This window comes from Pseudophryne corroboree, chromosome 12 (genome assembly GCF_028390025.1).
Source record: "Pseudophryne corroboree isolate aPseCor3 chromosome 12, aPseCor3.hap2, whole genome shotgun sequence".
In the NCBI taxonomy this organism is placed as follows: domain Eukaryota; kingdom Metazoa; phylum Chordata; class Amphibia; order Anura; family Myobatrachidae; genus Pseudophryne; species Pseudophryne corroboree.
Genome location: NC_086455.1, coordinates 10,478,945 through 10,492,905, shown reverse-complemented (window position 1 = coordinate 10,492,905; position 13,961 = coordinate 10,478,945). Strand labels below are relative to the sequence as shown.

At 47.3% G+C, this 13,961-nt stretch overlaps 1 protein-coding gene across 5 annotated transcripts in view; it reads right to left on the bottom strand.

Moving 5' to 3' along the window:
• Positions 1 to 3,321: 3,321 nt before the first annotated feature.
• Positions 3,322 to 13,961, bottom strand: part of COPA (COPI coat complex subunit alpha) — a 237,460-nt gene continuing 226,820 nt past the window's right edge. For all 5 annotated transcript variants that reach the window (XM_063946945.1, XM_063946941.1, XM_063946942.1 and 2 more), the window contains 22 exons: positions 13,861 to 13,927; positions 12,856 to 12,931; positions 12,319 to 12,401; positions 12,087 to 12,226; positions 11,795 to 11,880; positions 11,473 to 11,611; positions 11,209 to 11,371; positions 10,261 to 10,407; positions 9,961 to 10,150; positions 9,191 to 9,286; positions 9,016 to 9,104; positions 7,948 to 8,071; positions 7,547 to 7,633; positions 7,356 to 7,465; positions 7,193 to 7,270; positions 6,929 to 6,997; positions 6,453 to 6,589; positions 5,752 to 5,938; positions 5,530 to 5,640; positions 4,303 to 4,464; positions 4,018 to 4,212; positions 3,322 to 3,600 (listed from right to left, as the gene is read on the bottom strand). In XM_063946945.1, coding sequence (XP_063803015.1) covers positions 3,541 to 3,600; positions 4,018 to 4,212; positions 4,303 to 4,464; positions 5,530 to 5,640; positions 5,752 to 5,938; positions 6,453 to 6,589; positions 6,929 to 6,997; positions 7,193 to 7,270; positions 7,356 to 7,465; positions 7,547 to 7,633; positions 7,948 to 8,071; positions 9,016 to 9,104; positions 9,191 to 9,286; positions 9,961 to 10,150; positions 10,261 to 10,407; positions 11,209 to 11,371; positions 11,473 to 11,611; positions 11,795 to 11,880; positions 12,087 to 12,226; positions 12,319 to 12,401; positions 12,856 to 12,931; positions 13,861 to 13,927 — 2,596 coding nt within the window. In that variant the 3' untranslated portion in view covers positions 3,322 to 3,540. The remainder of the gene's footprint in view (positions 3,601 to 4,017; positions 4,213 to 4,302; positions 4,465 to 5,529; positions 5,641 to 5,751; positions 5,939 to 6,452; positions 6,590 to 6,928; positions 6,998 to 7,192; positions 7,271 to 7,355; positions 7,466 to 7,546; positions 7,634 to 7,947; positions 8,072 to 9,015; positions 9,105 to 9,190; positions 9,287 to 9,960; positions 10,151 to 10,260; positions 10,408 to 11,208; positions 11,372 to 11,472; positions 11,612 to 11,794; positions 11,881 to 12,086; positions 12,227 to 12,318; positions 12,402 to 12,855; positions 12,932 to 13,860; positions 13,928 to 13,961) is intronic.

The window sequence follows — 13,961 nt, the reverse complement described above, 5'->3', positions numbered from 1 at the left end:
ACTTACTCTTGATGCCAGAGTGCAAATATCCCTCTGTGCATCTCGCATATATAGAAATGCATCCTTTAAATGCTCTATAGTCAATAAAATACTGTCCCTGTCAAGGGTATCAATATTTTTAGTCAGGGAATCCGACCAAGCCACTCCAGCTCTGCACATCCAGGCTGAGGCGATCGCTGGTCGCAGTATAACACCAGTATGTGTGTATATACTTTTATATGATATTTTTCAGCCTCCTGTCAGCTGGCTCCTTGAGGACGGCCCTATCTATAGACGGTACCGTCACTTGTTTTGATAAGCGTGTGAGCGCCTTATCCACCCTAAGGGGTGTTTCCCAACGCGCCCTAACTTCTGGCGGGAAAGGGTATACCGCCAATAATTTTCTATCGGGGGGAACCCACGCATCATCACACACTTCATTTAATTTATCTGATTCAGGAAAAACTACAGGTAGTTTTTTCACATCCCACATAATACCCTTTTTTGTGGTACTTGTAGTATCAGAAATATGTAACACCTCCTTCATTGCCCTTAACGTGTGGCCCTAATAAGGAATACGTTTGTTTATTCACCGTCGACACTGGATTCAGTGTCCGTGTCTGTGTCGACCGACTAAGGTAAACGGGCGTTTTAAAACCCCTGACGGTGTTTTTGAGACGTCTGGACCGGTACTAATTGTTTGTCGGCCGTCTCATGTCGTCAACCGACCTTGCAGCGTGTTGACATTATCACGTAATTCCCTAAATAAGCCATCCATTCCGGTGTCGACTCCCTAGAGAGTGACATCACCATTACAGGCAATTGCTCCGCCTCCTCACCAACATCGTCCTCATACATGTCGACACACACGTACCGACACACAGCACACACACAGGGAATGCTCTGATAGAGGACAGGACCCACTAGCCCTTTGGAGAGACAGAGGGAGAGTTTGCCAGCACACACCAAAAAACGCTATAATTATATAGGGACAACCTTATATAAGTGTTTTCCCTTATAGCATCTTTTTATATATTTCTAACGCCAAATTAGTGCCCCCCCTCTCTGTTTTAACCCTGTTTCTGTAGTGCAGTGCAGGGGAGAGCCTGGGAGCCTTCCCTCCAGCCTTTCTGTGAGGGAAAATGGCGCTGTGTGCTGAGGAGATAGGCCCCGCCCCTTTTTCGGCGGGCTCGTCTCCCGCTCTTCAACGGATACTGGCAGGGGTTAAATATCTCCATATAGCCCCCGGAGGCTATATGTGAGGTATTTTTTGCCAAAAAATAGGTTTACATTGCCTCCCAGGGCGCCCCCCTCCCAGCGCCCTGCACCCTCAGTGACTGCCGTGTGAAGTGTGCTGAGAGCAATGGCGCACAGCTGCAGTGCTGTGCGCTACCTTAAGAAGACTGAGGAGTCTTCTGCCGCCGATTCTGGACCTTCTTCTCTTTTCAGCATCTGCAAGGGGGCCGGCGGCGAGGCTCCGGTGACCATCCAGGCTGTACCTGTGATCGTCCCTCTGGAGCTAATGTCCAGTAGCCAAAGAAGCCAATCCATCCTGCACGCAGGTGAGTTCACTTCTTCTCCCCTAAGTCCCTCGTTGCAGTGATCCTGTTGCCAGCAGGACTCACTGTAAAATAAAAAACCTAAGCTAAACTTTTCTAAGCAGCTCTTTAGGAGAGCCACCTAGATTGCACCCTTCTCGGCCGGGCACAAAAATCTAACCGAGGCTTGGAGGAGGGTCATAGGGGGAGGAGCCAGTGCACACCACCTGATCCTAAAGCTTTACTTTTTGTGCCCTGTCTCCTGCGGAGCCGCTATTCCCCATGGTCCTTTCAGGAACCCCAGCATCCACTAGGACGATAGAGAAATATTATTAATATCACACTGTCTGCACTGTATCATGATATTCGGCGGGAACCCAGTGGAGGACATCTGCAAGTGCACCTGGACCAGGCATCGCCCACCTATTCAAACTGACCTATGACCCATTATGTACTGTAAATTTCCAGCCCTTTAACCTATGGATGAAGAGATTACAGTTTCCTTTGCTTCTTGCTTTGGACTACTGTATAAAAGCCAAGCCTCCTGGCCGGTCTCAGACACATTCTCTGAAGGTCATCTTTCCAGATTGACTGAGGACCGGATCCGGGTGGCGCAGGCGAACAAACGTATGTATCCATTGGTTGTAGCTTTTCTCTTGTATTGTATTTCTGTTGTACCCCCCTTTTAAATAAATAATTGTTGCTGCGTTGAACCACAACATAACATATACAACTGGTGTCGCATTTCCTTACCTGTTAGGGGTTATAAAGTGTATTCCGACGCACGTGTAGCTACTTTGTGCTTACAGCGTGACGGCGTGCTTACGCAACGTGTACGCATTTCATAGAGGTTTAACACACACACGCTTAGAGGTCACAGCGGCCTGAGCATTTGTGCATTAAGGTATTTCTTTTTTTTCCTGGAAGTTAAACAAACTTAACAGCAGTCAGTGACAAGTGTGGCAATCACACATTCTGAGAGAAGTCCAGGAGTCATGTTGGAGGATCTGCACGATACGTAGGTCAGAACCACAGCCAGGAGTGGAAGATAAATTGAACAAGCAGTATTACCCGCTCCTACAACCCTACTAGGTAACTGTGCCAGAGCCTGATATTCTGAACTTTAACCATATTGAAGCTGGACTTTAAAGGTGGAAAACTTATTTAGTGCACTACATTTAGTCCATGACTAGTGTAGTGGTGGGGCCACAGTAATAATAATACCTACTACAGAGCCTGGGAAAAGGAGAGATGGCTCAGGGCCCTTTTGTCAACCACCAATTGTACTGTAGCAGCATCTGCCGGGGTGCGGTCCAGACAGTTTGTGTGGCGGGCCGTGGTGGCTGCATGACATCACACACAGGCGTTGTGAGCCTGAACATGGTGGGTAGCAGTCTGCCTTCGCAGCCTAGGGGCTGCCCTAATCGTGCAAGCGCTTCACTGCCTAACAAAGCGTTCGCCTGTTAGCAGGAGGGGCAGAACCTGACCTGTGGGGTGGATTTACCCCGTGCTGGGCAGCTCCCCGCATGTTCATGTAAAAGTTGTAGTTGTGCCCTTTTTTGCACAACTACAACTCATGCTGAATTAGGCCCTTATATCACACCCTATCCAAGGCCTTTTCTCTCAATGGTTTCCAATCATGATGCTGGGACCTTGGCCGTACTGATGATTACTAATGAGTAGTCCTTGTATATTGGATTTAAAGATCATTTCATTTGCACAATTGCTTTCTTTAACCAGTCTTGTGAGTGTAACTAGCACAGAAACCCCCCCACCCCATGTCTGTATTCATCATGCCACAATCTCAGTTTGGTAAATTTTATTTCATGTACGAGTATCTTGCGATGATGAACTTCACATTAGTAAAAAGGACTGCAGACCGGTTTCTCTGTTCATGCCATGTGATCAACGTTACAAGCACGGGGAAGAGACACAGATGCCCGTGTACACTACATTATATTATATTCAGGGAGCGGGGTCAAAGACCAAAAAAAATAAAAATCAGGCGGGTCTAACTATTTTCCTAACGGAACTGGAGGGGGCTGATCCTCAGGCCGATGACATCTTTCCCGATTTCCGTCACCTAGAAAAGCGGGGAAGAAGACATTGAGACATTGTGTGTCTGTTCATCAAGCCCCTGGAAGGACGGCGTCATTAATGGAACTCGTCCCTATTTATGGACACAGTACAAAAAACATCAACAGCGAACAAAATCAATACGCTGAGCATATCTTGCCATAAAGATAGGATTAGTTGCAGTGGGGAATCCATGGCTCACTAGCTGTTGGGGGAACCACAAATCACAGTAGGTCCGGTTCTGCTGGGAACTACAGCTGGAGCAGTACAGGTCACTACTGGGGTTAAATTAAATATGTTCGACATAAAATTAAGCACCCGATAATGGGAACTTCTGTGCTTTTCAGCAAATGTTTTAATTAAAGGGGAACTTTATGCTAAACATCCTGACGCAGTGTCACTGGCAGCCGCCAACTTAACCTACCGTGGTGGCTCTGCAGATCTGTCCTTTAAACTCCGGGCTGTAGCAGGCACCGCTGAGCGGGCATTTTTCCACCGGCTTCCCCCGGTATATGGGCCGGTATGATGCGGCGCAAATGTCGAAGGGGTTGTGCATGTCGTAGTTGAGCTGGTAAGTGTCCGTCAGGTTTTTCTCACAGGCGGAAAGGATTTTGCGGGTCTGTATAAGGAGAACAAAGAGCGGTCAGCAGAAAGAGACTACCTCTCTGGGAGTGTGTACTACACGCGCCAAGCCCAGCGACGCACTCACCTGCTGTGCCACCTCCGGCTTTGGTCCCAACTCCAGCAGCCGCCTGGCGAACGTGGCAGCGGTTTTGAAGTTTTTGAGTTTGAAGAAAAGGTTGACGGCTGTCCGGAGCACCAGGATCATGTGTACCGGCTGCAGGTTGGCGTGTGTGAAGTAAGCGGCCATCTGCAGAGGACATCACGTGGTGTTATAAGGAGTATACGGACGCAACACTGATAACACAGATCTAGCTTTTATAGGCATTGCACTGATAGGCTAGTGAGACCCCTGCCGCTGTCACCCCATCATGCAGGTCTTCAGCAAGGAGACCGTCCATGATAGCACTGTTACCCCACAGAAATAAGACGCCCTTCCTCTAAGGCAGTGGTACCAAAGCTCGTTCCTCAAGGTCCCCCAACAGTTCATGTTTTCCAGGTCTCCTCACAGAATCACAAGTGACATAATTAGCTCCGCCTGTGGATCTTTTAAAATGTACCAAAGAGTACACCTGTGCTCCTGCTGGGCTGCACATGATCAGTCACGGCATGGGGCCTATCTTGCCATGACAGCTAATGGCACCGGCAGTAAGGCATACCGGTTACAAATTTCTTAATAGTACGCTGTACCGGCCCGCACCACCTTACTTGTACCACTGGAAAACAGGTACATTAACACGTACATACAACTCTGCCATTCCCCAGGTATACCCTCACTGAGCTTTGCCCACATGCCGATGCCATCACAGTTACACCAGTCTCCTGCACGCAGAGCTATGCAAGTCTCTTCATCGCCCATACTTACGTACCCTCAGCTCCGGAGCGTGCACAGCGCGAAAAACACGCAAGATACCGCCGTATGACAAATTGCTTTAAACTCTGCTTGAGCCTCATTATGTATTTCCTGTCAGTCCATTCTGTGTTCTTCCCTCACAGATATACTGGAGTCAGTCTATCCTATGTCTTGTTCTTTTTCCAGTTACTCATCATCATGATTACCTCATCAGATGCACCGGTCACTTCGTTCTACCCATTCATAATTCCCTCCAGTATACTGGACGCTTTCCTGGCCCAATTATATCACCTGACAGGAACATCTAACGGAGACACTATGCTCCTGTGCCCTGCCTCACAGACCCATCCGTCAGTCTCTCCTGCCCGGTTACAGAGCCCTCAAACACATCTGGTGCCCAATACTGGTCACCTCCATAGAAGCACTTCTTCCTGCCCCGCTTGTGTTCTCCATCTTGCTTACCTCACAGATGCGCTTCTGTTGCTCCAGGGTGTCTTTCGGAAGTTTCTTTCGTTCTATCTCCATGGATAACCCCACAATGTATTCTCTGCAAATTGTGATCAGCTGCTGGGCCTGAAAGAGAAGTCCATTTCAAATTAAAGTATCACTCCCGCCGTAAGCCAGGACCATACATTACCCAGTGTCACATATACGAGTAGCGGCGCTCCAGGGTGGCGGTCTCACCTCTGAGATCTCCTGCTTATTGTCCACCACCAAAAGGGGAATGCTGAGAAGGATCAGGCGGAACTTCTCCACGGCCTCCTCAAATTTGCCGGATGTGGTCAGCTGGTAGCACACCTGTAAGCGCTGGATCAGATCACTGAGCTTCAGGCCAACAGCAGGAAGTCCGTTCTTTAACCCTGCATCCTTCCTGTAAAGGTATTGGGAACCATGGAGCATAACTGCGATACCACCTCACAGCTAGGACAACACCGTCAAACGACATTATCCTACCAGTGCGCTGACATCTCACAGCCAGAATTATTTCGAGGATTTTTTTCAAAAATGTTTTATGCAGTTTTGAACTCAACAATGACACAGCATCAAGGGGTACAGAAGACCAGAAGAATAAACCATTCCCAATGGGAGAACGGATCTCCAGGCAATACTTTAAAGTAGCAATAAGCAAGATGCACGCAGGACAATGGATATAGGAAGTAATGAGGGGCTGTACCAGAAGAGATTGTGGAAAGAGACAAGACTGATGAAGGAGGAAGAAAGGTGGAGGAAGAAAGGTGAAGGCAGATAAGGTCAGTGGTTCGAGGGAAAATTGCATGAAGACGAGATGGAACAAAGTACCAGTGGAACATGCTGCTATATCAAGGATTTATAAATATTCCAATGTGCAGGAACAGCATTAGTGAACGGAGTTAGGAAGGTCTTACCAGTTGCGCTGTGGATAACTGTACATGGCGGGGAGCCCTGGGAGAGCCTGGTAGGTGCCACGCCCCCGGGAGAATGTATGGAGGAAATGCTGCTTATATGCAGCAAAGTTCACAACACCCACCTGGTCGTGGAGAAGCTGAGGAGAAACAGTGTTATAGCTTCAAGTCCAAGAAATTCAGCAAATTTAAAAAACCTCATGTCCAAAAGGTGCTACACCTGCTGCCATAATATGATCGGTCCAAGCTCCATCAAATGCCCCAAGCTCGCTAAATGTAGCTCAACCAGTTCAGACTATAGAGCCCACTATACACAGAAGTGTCCACAGCAGACACGGACACGACAATTGGGACATTTGTTGTACCACAGTGCTAGTTGGTCTGTATTCAGCAAGCAAGCTCGGTTAGAAAATACCACGGATGCAGGTGGAATCGCCCATGCTCAACAGGCTGTAAAGGAAAATTCTTGGCCAACTTACCCGCATTGCCGTTTCAAATGAGCCAGCCAGGATGTGATCAACAGGGAGCTGAGAGTTGTTGCACCAAGCCTGCGGCAGACAAACACTAGTGTAACTAACCACGGACAACATCCAAAGAGAATTCGCCTTAGTGACCAACCAGGACATATTATTTCACTACTTTCTACGCAAAGTCACATAAGGTTACAAAATAAAAAAACAAATGTTTCTCTAGTAAAATGTCATGATAAAGTGGTGGTAAATGTATCACGTCAAGATTCTTACCTGTGCCGGGCTGCCGCCCTTGGTGGGCGGTACAAAGAACCCATCTTCCCCTGTCCCAGAAGGACCAGATGGAACATCCTGATGAACACAAGACGGGATTAAAAAGACAGCTAAAGAACCCGGTAGACAACCTCCACACCTAGAGGAAACCAGGTCTACTCACCAGCTCCGGTGGAAGATCCAAATCTTCTTCCACATCCCATCCACCTCCTTCTTCTTGTCCTTTGCCAGGAGTCTCGTCTCCAACCGTTTCCCCAGCATCCACAAAGCCATCTATAATGTGAGGAGAACCTGTAAAGCTCTCATTCTCACCAACCATCAGATGGAACTTCATATATAAGAAGTGCTCCTTACCTTCATCCAACTGGAGCTCAGCATCTTCTCCCCAACCTTCTCCTCCCACCGTGTCAACATCGATATCTGCCGCCATCGCTCCTTTGCCTGTGTGATGGGAGAAATAGAAGCACAAGGTACAATTTGCCTTTACTGCAAAGTTGCATGGACAATGTGAAAGGACTAGATCTAGTAATCTCTCGGTCTTTTATGCGTTTTACACCAGCTAACTATAGATAGGCGCTGCCCATGACCTATGAAGAATGCTGCACGGTGACCCTCAACCAGCATCGACAGACCAATGCCCTGCAGTTATCGGTATTACTTTTCTACGGGCCGATAAAGAGCCCAGCTAACTGCTAGATGTGTTCTACTGTAGCCTGGACTATTATACCTACAGTATGTCCTGCATCCATACTTACTTTTACTTGATATGGATCCCTCAAAGAAGCCTTTAGACATGGTCAGCAGAGGCCAGTTGGTGTCCAGTGGCATTACCGCTGGAGAGGGTAGTAGCAGCTTTGCATCTGGGTCAACCTCAGGAATCTATTAAAATGTGGACAAATATATATTTATATAGGATTTGTGGCTGGTTCAAGATGAGATTTCACAAATGCTACCTAGTTGGCAAACTCTCCCCCGACCCACTCTCAATACGCACCCATTCAAAGTTATACTACAGCTGGTACCAGGGCTGTTAACTATAATATCACAAGCAGCTAAAATAAGAACATGTACATGTTTCTATTATCACAAAGGTTACATGGGACATTGTATAGAATATTACGGACAGTGCTGGAACTATTCGCTCAGATGTACCGATGGGGAGACACAGGGAGAGTAGGTATATGTCATGCCCCCTACAGATTGGACACTAAGTTAGGGTCATGTGATCACACAGAATGATGGGGATATTAAGCAATATTTGCCCTTATCCGAGTTGTTCGCTCTGTAATTTTCTTCGCATCGCAGCGATTTTCCGCTAATTGCGCATGCGCAATGTTCGAACTGCGAATGCGCCAAGTAAATTTGCTAAGAAGTTTGGTATTAAACTCACGGCATTACAAGGTTTTTTCTTCGTTCTGCTGATCGTAGTGTGATTGACAGGAAGTGGGTGTTTCTGGGCATAAACTGGCCGTTTTATGGGAGTGTGTGAACAAACGCTGCCGTTCCTGGGAAAAACGCGGGAGTGGCTGAAGAAACGGGGGAGTGTCTGGGCGAACGCTGGGTGTGTTTGTGACGTCAAACCAGGAAAGACAAGCACTGAACTGATCGCACTGGAAGAGTAAGTGTGGAGCTACTCAGAAACTGCACAGATAAATCTTTTCGCAATATTGCGAATACTTTGTTCGCAATCTTGCTAAGCTAAGATTCACTCCCAGTAGGCGGCGGCTTAGCGTGTGCAATGCTGCTAAAAGCAACTTGCGAGCGAACAACTCGGAATGAGGGCCATTATACTGAGCGGTGAAACATGCACAACGTAAGCTTACGATTTCCTTTTCTAGGTCAAAGGTCTCCCGCAGATTTTCTTCCTCGTCGCTGATACCATGGGTCGCAGCGGTCAGATAAGCCAGAGATTCTACGGAAGAGATGGGACCAGGTTATTTAAACCAGGAAGACCGTGAATGAAGGAGGTGAGCGCGATAATAGTGTGATTGCACTTACTCTGTCCGCAGTTCTTGAGAATCTTCACTCTCTCATCCACATCACCCAGGTACAGGGCATTCTGGTACTGCCCACTCATGTCTTTACGGATCTCGGCTGAAACACAGAGAGCGAGAGAGAGAGAGACCACATTTAGACCTACAGTACTTGATGTAAACTACATTACAGAGACGATACATCTCACACAGCCGGAGCACCAGTAGAGGATAAAGGGGATTGTGGGGCGTCTATTAAATCCATTTCATGATGTTGTTATGAAGCTACCTTCTGCGATTGGGGAGGATTGCCCACAAATTAAAAACCACCCTGGGAACCCGTTAAATACAGCCTCTGCAGAGATCGGAGGATCAAACTCCGCTCCACCTCTGCATTTTGGAAGAACACTGATGCAGAGTGTAATTGGAGCTAATCTAGTATACACCCTTTGCCTGGTGACACTGTGGAGAACAGGATAGCAGTACCTGTGATGTTGCAGAATCACCCAAGGTAGCAATGGGTTCACGAGTGAGTGTAAGGAACTTGTGCAGTGGAAGGAGAACACTAACCACACCCCATGGGACATGAGTCCAATTCAATATGTATAGAAAATAAACTGTAATAATGGCAAGAGTTTTGTGCCCATCTCCAATGCAGGGCGCTGGAGAAGGAGCGGGGCAGCATGTGGGTTTCTTGTATTTGCCTCTTTAGATAAAAGCTGACCCTTCACCTGTGTCATCCGACTGACTGAGAAAAGCTAATCGTCCGCCAAAACAAGACAACATAAGCCTTACCTATCTTCATCATCTTGCGCAGCTTCTCCAGGTTGCCGGTGATGAGGTAGAGGAAGGCCAGCTTGTCAAAGTTCTTGGTGCGCTGGTAGCACATCTCCACAATCTGGTGGTTACCCTGCAGCAGAGCCACCTCGCCCAGCTTCTCCCAGCAGTTCTTGTCGTCCAGGGCTTTAGCAGCTTCAAGAGCGATCTGGTTAGGAACAAGAAAGTGGAGCAAGGGGCACAATCAGAGAACTACAAAACCAACAAGATCAGCAGGAGACTGGAAGCCACGACACCATGGAGCTTTGTGCACCTCACCTCAATGTTACCGCACTCTAAGGCCAGGCTGAACCGGGTCTTCTCATCTTTGACAAAGTGTAGGGCCACCTCAGGGTAACCTTTCTTCTGCAAGTAAGCGATGATAGACTGGCCCACCAGCTTGGCGTTTCTCACCATGTGCAGTACCTGAGGACAGGTGGAATTCAATGATCACATAATATATACCATTACTGCAAGGTCAAACGGTGACGATAACTGGGCCTAGACAAAATATGGGATCAAAGAGGTCTGAAGTGACAGCTCTCCCCTAAGGACCAAATAATGTCACGTAAGGGTTTTTATCATGATTGTGGCAGAAGGAAAATCCCATGTTCTGCAGTGGGGGAGAATACACAATATTAGGCAGGACAAGAAACCGCTTTAGACTACGTGGTGGAACTTCCACTATAGCATGAGGTGGTTTAGCAGTATGTCCTTTGTCCAGGGCCAGATTAAGCCTGGTGCGGGCCCCGGAAAATGAAGTTGTGGGGGCCCCCCACTACAGTAGATGACCTGAACCTGAGCCCCCCCTTACACACACACACACACCCCCCACAGACGTACACACACAGACACATGCGTGCACGCTACCTGTCCAGCGAGCGGCAGAGCAGCGGATGCCGGAGCCAGTGCCCCCACACCCAGGAGCGTAGTTATTCACCAACCTCCCGGCGGCTCAGCTGTTCCTTAACAGCGCCGCCGAGGTGTTCCTGGCACAGTATTTCATAATCTCGCGAGATGCTGCATTGAAATCCCACGAGACTGAAATGCTGTGCAAGGAACACCTCCTCGGCGGCGCTGTTAATGAACAGCTGAGCCGCTGGGAGTGGGGAGACTACTAAGTTCCTGGGTGTGGGGGCCCCGGGACGACCGCCCCTTTCGCCCCTCCCTTATTCCGGCCCTGCCCTTATGTAATGAGAGTACCCCAGCCATTGCGTGTGCACCTACCTCGTCATATTTTCTGTTGATCAGAGCCAGCTTAAATTTGAATTCCGTTGGGTCGATTGTAAGCACCCGGGGGCGACACTCTCGGTCCAGGCAATATACGTTATTACCCTTAACACGTGTGATATAAATGGGCAGATCGAGCGTCCGGATGATACCGTGATCACTGAAACGCCACGGAACACAGATTATAAATACAATGTAACGAGAGGCGAGTATCTAACACCAAGCAATACATTGCTTTAAAAACGTAACTAACAGCCGTACCCGGTGGTGAGGGCGTATTTGATGTGGTTGCTGGTAGTGTAGATGAACACGCCACTCTCGTCCCACGCTCCGCTCTTCACGCGGATGTTTTCATGGATGTTACACAGAGATTCCAGCTTCCTGTTGCAGATCATGATGGCTGTGGGTTGGGGAGAGGAGGAGACAGCGTTTCAGAACACTACTGACCTCTGAGGCCAGCGAATCTGTAACAGCCTTCGCCATAGTCACACACAGTACAGAACGGTCTCCGGCAGCCACTGAACGGTGTGCCGCCATGTACAGGATACACGTTACATAAAGGGACCGGGGGAGGGGTACTTACCGTGTTTAGCCAAAAGAGCCACGTGGGACATGTCAGAAGACCAGATGACGTACTTCACTTTGGAGATTTTCACCGATGCCAGAGTCCTGCACAGGTAAATACTCAGCTGCTATTATCAGACATATACGAGAAGGCTGGCAAACAGTCATCACAATTCCACCCGCCCTGTCCCCATTCTCTCAGCCTTTACGAACCGCATCACAATTATCTGCAGCCTTTAGCTTCCCACTGTAACATTTTCAATGGCCTAATTAAGCCTGAAGAAATGGTGAACAAATGCGACAGCCATTACCGTTTCTGCTGCACATCAAACAGGGTGATGGAATCAGAATCTCGGAGGAGCAGGTTCCCGGTTCCAGAGTAGAAGATCTCGTCGCAGTTCGGCACTTGCACTTTCTTTGTGATCTCGTTCTTCAGGTTCTTGATGAGGATCTACGAGGGGGAAGATTCCGGGTGACAAGCTTAGATGGGGTGGCTGACAATATAAAGTGCAAATCTAGATACCAGAATATGACGTTACTCACGGAGTGCATACGATCTAGGACTGCAAATCTGTTCCGAGCCACCCACACAGCGGTCAGGCCAGAGGAACGCTTACCTTCTGGGGCTGTGGATGAACCAGAACATTCAGGAATAATGTAGACTATTAGCAGCAAAACCTTTACCCCATTCTCAGTCATTACAAGATGCGTCTTTTCTCTACTTGGTTTCAACGTTAAGATCTTTGCATCGATAACATGAGATGAACTGATACTATGTTCCTGCTACTGTATACTGATTAATCCTCTCAGTTTTATGTTGGGTACTACATTTTTATAATAACTTTTGCCACTTTAAATTACCTGAAAACAGAAGTTGAAAACTGAAAAACACACTGCTGCTTTCATTTAATTGGATAGGTAATTTCCACACAGCATTCCTTTACATCATCTGTAGTCATGGAAACAATGTGAACTGCTATCAACAACTTACCTGCCAAACAGCTGCAACAGTGTGTTTCTAAGTCTTCAACTGCTATTTTATGGCTTTTGTTTAACCATAAATACCTGCATGACCCTTACCATCAGGATTTTGAGAGTCGGAATCTTTAGGGATGGTGTAAAGATCATAGGTGCTGTTCTCCAGGTTGCTGGCTCTCTGCACAAGATTTACAAAAAAACAAATAAATATAATACAGAATTTGTATTTTCAGGCAGATAGATTACAAAGGAGTCTTCCTTTTAGGCAAAACCATTACTTTATACAGTGACACAAGATACTAACATCTCCGAAGCGCAGGCCTGGCCAACCTGTGGTTCTCCAGCTGTTGTGAACCTACAAGTTCCAGCATGCCCTGCCACAATTGTGCTACTAAGGAATACTAAAACTGTGGCAGGACATGCTGGGATGTGTAGTTTCACAACAGCTGGAGAGCCACAGGTTGGTCAGGCCTGTCCTAGCTGAAACAATAGCGTGTCTGTGTGCAACAAATAAAAAAAAACAAAAGTTGTAAAGCTGTTTAATAGACAAGGAATACGATTTGAGGGACACCAATACATTTACGAGTCTATCATGTGTCATATCTAGTTCGGCCTGGAACGATTGCATCCTCACGTGTCTTAGAAAAAGTTTCTAACACATATTTAGGTTGAATCAATTATACTCCATTCAGACTGCCTGACACGGGTGCTTCCAGGGTGCAACCCACCTCAGGTCTCTCCTCGCAGCTGTATCCAACTCGGCAAAAACTTGATACATGAATTCAACCTTCTCATCTTCTGTTAAACTGAGAATAACATTGCAACTGCCATATAACGTTCCATATTGTTTCCATGGTTACGGTTTTTCTATGACCCATACTAAATTGTTACAATGGTTAAACAGCAGTGTGTTTCTCAGTTTTCAACAGGCAATATCAGGATGAGGTTCTCATGCAAGTATTAGTTGTTGTTCTGGTAAGCTGTCGAGCATTGTGAATTTAAAGTAAAAACAAAACACCAGAAAGAGTTAACCTGTAGTTACCCACAGGCATCAGCCCAAACTACTGGCAAATAGCGGTGTATGGGCATCTATAACTTAGAGCTCACCGTGCAAAGCAGTACAGCATTCTCAGCCGGGTTATAGGACATGCTGAACACTGGGAACTTGGATCCACTGTATACAAGAAAGAAATATATACAATTAGACC